Source organism: Carex rostrata, chromosome 6 (genome assembly GCF_964058835.1).
Source record: "Carex rostrata chromosome 6, lpCarRost1.2, whole genome shotgun sequence".
In the NCBI taxonomy this organism is placed as follows: Eukaryota; Viridiplantae; Streptophyta; class Magnoliopsida; order Poales; family Cyperaceae; genus Carex; species Carex rostrata.
The window spans coordinates 8,777,188-8,787,428 of record NC_135923.1 but is presented as its reverse complement, the minus strand read 5'-3'; the positions used below and the strand labels follow the sequence as shown (position 1 = coordinate 8,787,428).

The following is a 10,241-nucleotide window of genomic DNA, read 5'->3' as shown; positions in this document are numbered from 1 at the left end:
TTATCTTAATCTATTCAAAATATTCAAACTACCATATAGTAAGTATCATTTTGTTGCTTCAAGAAATATCTTAATATATTCAATCTGAGCCTTTATTTAAAGCCCATATAAATTGAACAAAAAAAAAACAGCTCATGTTGCATAGTGCGTTGTAGCTTCCTTATTTGATTTCGTTTGATGGATCTCTCATTTAATAATTAATAGTTTACTATAAAACTTAGTACGTCAATTGCAAAAAAAAAAAATTACGTTAAAATCCAATCTGAGCCTTTATTTAAAACTCATATAAATTGAAAAGAAAAAAAAAACAACTCATCTTGCATAGCGCGCACTATTTGCGCTACACGCTATGCACTATAGCGGACCGCTATTACTGCTATAGCGCCCATAGCTCAAATAGCGCGTTTTGATACCATAGCGTAGCGTTTAGGGTCCAAAAACGCTATAGCACCACTATAGCACCGCTATAGCGCGCTATTTAGAACACTGACAAAAAATAATATAACTTTTAAGACTAAAATAGCTAACGGGAATTTTCACGTATCCGTTAATATTTCAATTAACTTGATGCTAGTGTTGCTATTAGTTGTAACATCTAAATTAGTGAACTTCTTTGCTTTTTAAAATTCATTATAAAATTATTGTATTGTTATGTTTATATAGAGAAAATCATATGGAAATTAGTAAAAAAGTACAAAAATAATAGTTCTTTGCATCATCCTTCACTATGTTAATCAGTATATATTTAGACACACACGTGTTTATATTGATAAAAAGAAAAATAAGAAGAGAATTTGTTTTTGGTTTGGTGGTAAATCCAATGCTCTATGTGTGGGAGATGGTAAGTTCAAAACTCGAATGAAGAAATTTCTTATAAATATTAAATATAGTTGCCTGGCTTGAGCTTCAAACTTTACTCAAGCTATACATTCATAAAAAATAATTATTTTACATACAGTTTAAGAAGATATATTTGTTTGTTAGACATTTCCTAATTAACCACAAATTATTACTCACATACTCTAATAGGAGGGAAATACTTTATTATGTTAAAACAAAGTGGTCTTATTATAGCTAGATCTATCACTTCCATTAAGAAATCAAAGTTGTAAAATTCAAATATGCGTCTTTTGATCGTTTTTTTTTTTTAATCTTCTAATAGAGATACAACCATCATTGTTTAATATAACATTGTATAGTAAATATTTAATATTCTAAATGAATAATAATACAAGCCTTGGGTAGAACAACCATCTCTTTAGGTAATTAAACCAAAACTATATATGTCTATTTTTTAAAAGGGGAAATTGGTTCCATGCCACTCCAAAATGTTGAATTTAGAAAAATGCTACTCTAAAGTTTTTCTTTTGCTAAATGCCACTCCAAATCTTATTTATTAAGAAAAATGCCACCCTTAACAAATTATTATATATTTGTAATAAAAAATAAACAAAATATTTTGTATTTTGAGTAGTATTTTCGTATATTCCAAAAATACCCTCACCCTTTCATGCCTACGCGCACCGCAAAACCAACTCCATCGCCACTGCAAAACTCTTTTTCCTCATCCTCTCGTTGTTCACTACAGTTTACCTCTTAATCACCCCCGGCCCCACTCTGCTAACCTCTTCTTTATCCCCATACCACAATCTCTTCCTCTCTTTCTCCTCCAATGCCTCTGCCACCTCACTCGCCTCCCCCATCTCTGTTGCCTCCGTGAACTTGAAGTATAAACTTGAAGCGATTTGATTAACTTGGTGCATTATATACTTTCACCTCTTCTGACCTATAGAATTTGAAAAGGAAACTCTAAGTGGAATGAGTTCAGATCAATTTTGTCAGAGTATACTGACATAGCTCAGAATAGACAAAATTTGAAAGCTCTACCATAGTTGGTTACAGCTTGAGCTTTTGCAAGTAGTGTTGTATGATATTACATGTAAATATACAAGTATAATGCAAATCTTAATCATTTATTTTTCTTTTTTCTTTAAGATAAGTATACTTTGTTCTTATTCATTGGACTTAACCATAGGGATGAAATATGAATTGGAAGTTTTTGTTCATACATGAAGGAAATATAAAGGATTAGTTATGAGGCACTATTGAGAATTCTTTTCGATGTGATCAAATTCTCTATGGTATCTATCGAAGCCAGATACAACACAAACACCAATTTTTTTTTACCTTCATAATTCTTCAAATTAGTCACAAATAAATCAAGAAGTGTCTCAAATCATACCTGAACAGTTCCTATCTAAATTCTGTCTTTTGTTTGCCACTGACAAGGCAGAAGAAAAATTGCCCATTCATCCCTCCTTTTTTTTTTCAAAATTACAAAATCGAGTGTCTTTGTGCATCAATCCTCTCCTTCCCACTCCACTTCCTACTCCGTTCTCCTCTCCTTTCGCCTCCACTGTTCCCTCTCCCTCTTCTCCCCTTCCTCCCATCTCTTCCATTTCTCCTTGACTCAGGTTCCCTCCCCTTCTGATCCCTCCTCCTCTTTCTTTTCCCTCACCGTCCCTACCTTCCATGCCTACGCGCACACCGGCTCTGTCACAACCCCGCTCACCTATGCCTACTATGGCCGAGTCGAGGACTTCCAGTTGTTTTGCTCTCTTGGAGTCAATGTGACTGGTACTGTCGTACTGGCCCGGTATGGGATGATTTACAGGAGTGACATTGTGAAAAACACCCAGGATGCCAGAGCTACTGGAGTGTTGGTTTACAGGATTTACAGAGGCGAGCAGAGGGTTTAGGAGAAAAAGAAATTTGGATCAAGGTTATTTCAGTAATTTCAGTTATTATGTAAATTGTTAATTTAAAATTATATATTAATATGGTATTTGTGGCATTTTTCTTGATAAATGAGATTTGAAGTGGCATTTAGCAAAAGTCAAACTTTAGAGTGGCATTTTTCTAAATTCATCATTTTAAAGTGGCATGGAACTAATTTCCCCTTTTTAAAATGTCACCATTATTAGGTGGAATTCTTATTATTGAGCCTGTAATAACAATACAAATAGCACTAATGATATAGTAATTAATGATATGTTACTACCAAAACAACGATTACTGTTAATCGATCTTTTATACACATAACGATGTACGTAACATAATTAGTTTGGGAGATAATTAGGTCGCATCATGCACATATTTGTTCGTTATTCTCCATCTTTTACAAAATTTCCTTGATTACAAAGAACAATAATTTTTCAATCTTTAATTGTAGGAGTCTATAGCATTTGAAGCTTTCTATCACAAGGATCTGGATTTGTCACTCTGTAGTATATATTGTTAACAAAAATAATACTTAATTTGTCGAACTAGATGCTAGTGTTGCTATTTGTAACATCTTTATTAGTGAACTTCTTTGTTTTTTAAAATTCATTAAAAATTTATGGTATTGTTATGTTTAGATATAGAAAATCATATGAAAATTAGTTTAAAAGTACAAAAATAGTAGTTCTTTGCATCACCCCGGCACTCTGTTAATCAGTATATATTTAGATACACACGTGTTTGTATTGATAAAAAGAAAAATAAGAAGAGAATTTGTTTTTGATTCGGTGGTAAATGCAATATATGCTCTCTGTGTGAGAGATTGTAAGTTCGAAATTCAGATAAATAAATTCTTTATAAATATTAAATAGAGTTTGGTGGCTTGAGCTTCAAACTTTACTCCAAAAAAAAAAAATGATATTCTTGCCAAGTCAAATTAAAAACAGTCAACTGCATGCATTAGACTCAACGCGCATATATATATATATATATATATATATATATTAAACATTTCTTTTTGTAATTACCTTCTCCAAATAAATCATCCCTTCTCTTCACAACCTAATTAAATCTTTTCATTTCATTTTACACGACAAATATGACTTTCCTCTTGTAATGATGTAACCCTTTACCTAGCAAAGTGAAACAAGGAACCTTCCTCGCTATACAACAAACACGAAAAAACTTGAAGTTGGTACATCAACTGAACATTTATTTTTGCTCAAATCAACAAAACATCTTTTTTTATTTGGTATTTGGAACAAAATCAAATTGAAGAAAACGATCTACTTCAGTTCACAACTCGACAATTCTCTCGTATTTCCCCGTCATCTCCAGTAAGCGGGCTTATGTTCCCCATATTAATCATAGAAGTGCCAAAATCTGACCAAAAATTATCCGGGTTATCGCTGTAATATTGCACCAAGTTATCAGTGTCGCTGCTGTCTCCTTGAAACAACTGTTGATCAGAGCCTAGCAACCCTCTGTTCTGTATCAAGCCTTGATAGTAGTCCGTATCCACTGAGGTCGGCGTATCATCAAGTGATACAAGCACGTCATCATCGCCTGAGATGGGGCACACAGATTCTAGACTGGCTGCATAGGCCGGGTCTATGTTGGCATCATTATAAATCCGATTGCGGAAGATGGTGCACCGAGCAAAACCCAGAGTGTGGGCCCCGGAGAGCACAACTAGGTCTTGCATAGAGAGACCTTGCGAGTCAAAGTTGGAGAGGAGTTGCGACTTGTTGAAGATCGGTGCTGGGATGTTAGCGTTGGCTGCATCGAGACTGGCACTCGTAGCATCCCTCCTGCCAAGCAACACATCATAGGATGACCCTCCAAGCTATACATTAAATCAAAAAAAAAAAAAAAAATTTACATACAATTTAAGAAGATATATTTGTTTGTTAGACATTTCCCTAATCACAAATTATTACTCACATACTCTAATAGGAGGGAAATACTTTGTTATGTTAAAACAAAGTGGTCTTATTATAGCTAGATCTATCACTTCCATTAAGAAATCAAAGTAGTAAAATTTGAATATGCGTCTTTTGATCGTTTTTTTTTTAATCTTCTAATAGAGAGACAACCATCATCAATTATCAAATTTACTATTTTACACACTTTTTGATAAAATGGAGGCCGGTGAAACATTTTTCCACAGAAAAATAAATACAGCATGCTATTAGGTTGAAGAATCTGTATATGCTGGTTCCAATGCATTAAAAAGAAGGATTCAGCTATTATAATCTGATCGGGATGGACCAAAATAAACGACCAAATTGCAAAAAGCAAGGTCGTGTTTTTGTGATAACAAAACCAGCAAATACAAACCCTTAGGTTTTAAAACCACCTGATCTATAGTTGATGCTGTAGCTTACCGCGGCGATAGAATCACGAGCTGCTACTGCCAATATATCAGCACAAGAGACAACATTTCCTTGGCAAACATCATTTAGTGAAGATTTAATGTCGTCAATCACCTCAAATCCTCTTAAAGAGTTATTGTTTGGCTTTGCTGTTTTCTCCCCTGTCATTATTGCCGTGTCGTCCAGTAAAACAGAGCCGTCACAACCCTGCAATAATTTTGTTGGAATAAATAAAGAGATATTTAATCTATAACTTAATATATGTAATGCTAGTAGCACATAGCCTGACAGGCTTAGTTTGCTATATTATGACTGTTCATGCATTAAATATTTCTCAAAAAATGTTGCAATTACAATACATTGACAAAGCAATCATGAAAGTGTAGTCGGACCAAAGACGCACCCATCCTTGGCTCATCTCCAACCGCAGCCTCGACCAGTGTTTGTATTGTGGGCAGAGCTTGCGGGCAGATATCATCATAAAAATCGGGTGTCAAATCTGCCATTGATAAAGATAAGATCAAGAAAGCTTGAGTTAAGAAAGAAAATATCAAATTTGGAGAAGTAGCCATCTTTAAAAGTGTATCAAGTGTCCGGAGGCTATCGATAAGATCAGATTATATAAAGTTGAGTATGCTTGCATTAGTGTGATATTATATTAGCCAATTAGATTTTCTCAAGGAACCAACCGTCATTATTTAATTTAACAAATTACAAGCTCCTACTGATAAGTACAGGGTTCGATTTGAAGCTTGTTAGTCAAGCATCATTCTGGACCAAAAGTGAAGGCCTTTTTTAACAAAGCTTTTTGGTGGGTCAAAGTAAGCTTCCCTCTTTTCAACTTTAATTTTACTTCCAGAACATAATCAAGAAAAAATTTAATATCCAATCCGTAACCCTTTGGAAGGAAAAATAAATAAATAAATAGACAGTCAAGAGGCAGTAGTTTTACCTAAAGCTTGTTATACTCAATTAAAATATTAGATATGCACTTCACAACGCTCACCCGAAAGCTCATCAAAATAAAAAATTATGTTTTAAGCAATCTGACAACATTGACCTTTAGTTTGAAATCTTTCATATATGTTTAGACCTTGATTTAATTATTGGTAAGTAGGACGACCTAATACAAATATTTAAACGTCAAGAATTTCACAGTACGAGTTTTCCTTTATGGCATGAACAGCCTTGGTTTCCTGCATTCCGTTGCAGTATTTCGTAATTCAGACAGAAAGGATAATACTAAGTATTTCATATCAGTAATAATGTGTATTTCATTTCAGTAATAATCAGGTATTTCATATCAGTAATAATGTGTATTGCACGGAAAAGCTTATGAACATAAGATATCCTCTGGTTTCATATGAACACCAAGATTAAACAATTTACTAAATATGAAGGGAAAAGAAGAAACCATTAATAACCAAAATACTAGTTGCAAATCACTTAGATACAACAAAATAGCTAGACACAAAACATCTTAACATATAACAAACAGAATCAACTTACCAAATAACATAACATATATTCTCTCCAAAAGAAATTTAAGAAAACAAGAAACTTTCCACATTTTACTCACTCAATTTCAACCTAAAAGCAGTAACTCCAGTTTATAAATTTAATTCACCTTCCTGCAGTCCATCCTTATCTCTCCATTGGACCCAGTCAACGGACTCAAAGACCCCATTCTAAGCATAGCACCGCCAAAATCTTCCCAAAATGCCCCTGCATTTGTGCTATAAAATTTCACAAGCCCGTCACTGCCACTTCCATCGCCTTTGTACAGTTGTTGATCCGAATGAAGCAAACCTTTCCTTTGCAACAACCAATCATAGTACACCGTGTCAAATTTTGCCGGTGTAGCATCCAGTGGCGAGAGATTATCATCTCCATTACCACTTTGTAATGGACAGATGGATTTGAGCGAGCTAGCAAAACTGGCATCGAGAGTGCAGGATTCATTGTATAACCTATCTCTGAAGCTGGTGCACCTAGCAAAACCAAGCGTGTGGGCCCCAGAGAGGACGACTAGGTCTTGCATAGTGAGACCATGTGATGCGAAATTGGAGAGGAGTCTGGAGAAGTCGAAAGTTGGAGCCGGGATACTATTGTTGGCTGCAGCTTGGCTGGCTGATCTGGCGTCCCTGCGGCCTAGCTGCACCTGGTACGATGGTCCACCGAGCTGGATAGTTATTACAATGAGAGGGATATTGTTAGAAATTTATTGTAATAAGACATGTCAAGATGACTAATTTATAATTAAGTTTTATTATGTAAACAAAAAGGTCATGCCTTTTTTATATTCTTCTTTTTTAACTTGTTGATTAGTTTTCTAGCGGGATTTGAAAGGTTCTATAAATAACTCATCCTACAAGTAAAAACAGAGAATAGTGTACTTCTTCCTTTTCTGAGAATCCTAAAATAGAATCCTAAAAATGTGATTAAAAAAAAAAATCCTAAAATAGAAATGGTCAAACTAGCAAAGCTCTCTTAAACGATGGCAAAAAGGCAAAGTGATAGCAAGTTGAGAAAGCTGAGTTCACTTTAGACAATAATTGTGTGAGTGTGACATATATTATTAATTATGTGCTCTTTATATTGTGATACCAATTTTAATTTTGTTATATACGTAGTTTCTTTTTCTGAACAGAGATCTTCTTCATATATATTTTGCCTGCTAAAAAATTCATATTCAACCATGCATTTGGTATTTTAGTGAAGGAAAAATAATAAATATACATACAGCGACTACAGAGTCACGAGCTGCCACAGCCACGATGTCAGCACAAGAGACGATATTTCCTTTACAAACATAGTTAACCGCAGACTTTATCCTGTCTATCACCTCAAAACCCCTCGCCGAGTTCATATTTGGTGCCGCATTTTTCTCCCCGATGAATGTCGGTGTGTCATCTAACAAGATGGAGCCATCACAACCCTACAACATTAAATATTTACTCGTTATTCAAAAATCATATACACATAATTGCACTGAGAACATGTGTTGACTACTACTCACAATAGCAGGTACCAGAACATGAAACAACAGCCTTAATTGATATAGGGATACATAAAGAAATTTAGTGCATGAGATAAGGTATATATATGTGTACATTGACAAAGCAGTCGTGGAAATGCAGCCTGAGAAGCGATGCACCCATTCGCGCTTCTTGTTTGACCGCATCTTCTATGATTGACTTGATGGTAGGGAGAGCTTGTGGGCACACCTTGTCATAGAAATAGGGGTCGAGTTGCGCCTTTGCTAGGACTCCAGAGGAAGCCACAAGCAAAAGGAGATATGTTGGTAGAAGGCCAAAAAATGCCATCTATATAAATATGAATGGTTGCACTTGTGAGATTAGATACTCAAGTTTAATTGTTGGATGAAGGAATTGTGTTAAGGAGGGTATATATAGCTAGTTGTGGTGATGTGGTTAGTTGAGATTTATTAATTTTGTAGGAGCTAGCGCGTAAATCATGCCTTGATCGACTTGGCATCAGCATGCACTATGTCAAACTATTAGGTAAGAAAACTTCTAAAGTTGCATGTATATTATGAGGGTAATGACGAAAGTACCTGTTTACTAATCAAAAGAAGTACTTTCACCAAAAAAGAAATATTTTTTAACCAACAAATGTGTACATTGACTTAGTTGTTAAGCTACAGGAGATTGCTCTATCGATCACACCAATACTTGACTTTTGCTTGTTTATTTTTGTACATTAAGGTTGGATTAATTATGACCTATATTAATTAAGTACGTACTGGTAATTAGGAAATTACCAAGAAAAAATGGTGCCGTTCCTAGATCTTATTCCAATTTATGTACTTTTCTCGATAAAAAGTGCTGTGTTGATTCAAATTGCTATTTGGACTCATTAAACTATATATCTTATTACTTTTATGTACTATGTAATTTAGATTTGATGAGAGAAAAAAAAAAACTAAAAATTCAATTTACTTCAGTATGTTAATTTCTCTCCTTTTTCTTCATCCTCGCACAAACCCTAACACAAAGAGAGGACAAATTCATAGATCAATGTGTTCATGAAATTTAGCTCAATATATCCTTTAGAAATTCAGGTTAGTATCTCCCCTCTGGAGATCATACAGACGCGTACTGGGTAAATGATCAATTAAATGACTTGTTCTTAAGTTTGACAAAAAAAAATAGAACAAACAAACTTATTATATTATATTATATTATATTATATTATATTATTCAATCATTTATGGATCTCAAAGGCCATTTTAAAAATTTCCCTTTTGACGATAAATTTTCCAAAATGATTCTCAAGACCACAGGGTTGAACAACCACAGCGGTGCTATTTGACATCTGTACTTGGAAATTATAGAATAATAACATAAAAATGCAGTACAAAATACTCTGTTTACCAAATTATAACTAACTAGCTTCGAAATTAATGATTAATCAATTAATATCTAGTTTTTTTAAGCCCCGAAATTTTTATTGATATCATAAAGGAAAAAAATAAATAAATCAAAACACTCTTGTTTCTGGAGAATTTCAGATTTATCCATACTGCAGAGCCAATCTGCGGACCCAAATATCGGGATCCGTACAGACGATTTGTGGCCCCAACAATATACTTTTTTTTATTAGAGAATATTTATTAATAAAAAACAAAAAGCCTTTGGCATTATCTTAGAGAATGCGAATTTCAAATTTTGGTTGATGCTCTGAAAATTAATAAACTTTAGCAGTACGCAAATTAAAAACTTTGGTTGATGCGCTGAATGCAATTTTCAAGAAAAAAAAAAAAAAGTAAAAGTAAAACTTTTTGGTTTGGACCCCTCTCACCCACAAAAAAAATGTAAAACTGGGGCCGCAGATTCAATCCGAGGACTCCAGTCTAGAGCTGCGGAAATGGGGCCGTAGATTCTCTGTGCAGCCTGGATATTGATCAAATTCTCCCAAATGGAGGGTGTTTTTTTTTTATTATGGTATTAAAAAAAAAATTCGGGTTGAAGCCTGTAGAAATATTCTTTGAAGGGTAAGGCTAATGTGATATGGGTTGCATAGAGGGCTACGGTGCTACAATTCAATATTTTAGTTTTCAAA

The 10,241-nt window shown here is 34.2% G+C and overlaps 2 protein-coding genes across 2 annotated transcripts; both read right to left on the bottom strand.

Moving 5' to 3' along the window:
- Window positions 1-3,815: 3,815 nt before the first annotated feature.
- Window positions 3,816-5,791, bottom strand: LOC144556086 (peroxidase RIP1-like). Its single transcript, XM_078304583.1, has 3 exons — window positions 5,516-5,791; window positions 5,169-5,363; window positions 3,816-4,627 (listed from the first exon to the last, which is right to left on the bottom strand). Exons 1-3 carry the CDS (start codon window positions 5,726-5,728, stop codon window positions 4,073-4,075), a joined length of 963 nt encoding a protein of 320 aa, XP_078160709.1. The 5' UTR covers window positions 5,729-5,791; the 3' UTR covers window positions 3,816-4,072.
- Window positions 5,792-6,586: 795 nt separating this feature from the next.
- Window positions 6,587-8,545, bottom strand: LOC144555896 (peroxidase RIP1-like). Its single transcript, XM_078304334.1, has 3 exons — window positions 8,270-8,545; window positions 7,900-8,094; window positions 6,587-7,338 (listed from the first exon to the last, which is right to left on the bottom strand). Exons 1-3 carry the CDS (start codon window positions 8,480-8,482, stop codon window positions 6,775-6,777), a joined length of 972 nt encoding a protein of 323 aa, XP_078160460.1. The 5' UTR covers window positions 8,483-8,545; the 3' UTR covers window positions 6,587-6,774.
- Between the last annotated feature and the right edge of the window lie 1,696 nt (window positions 8,546-10,241).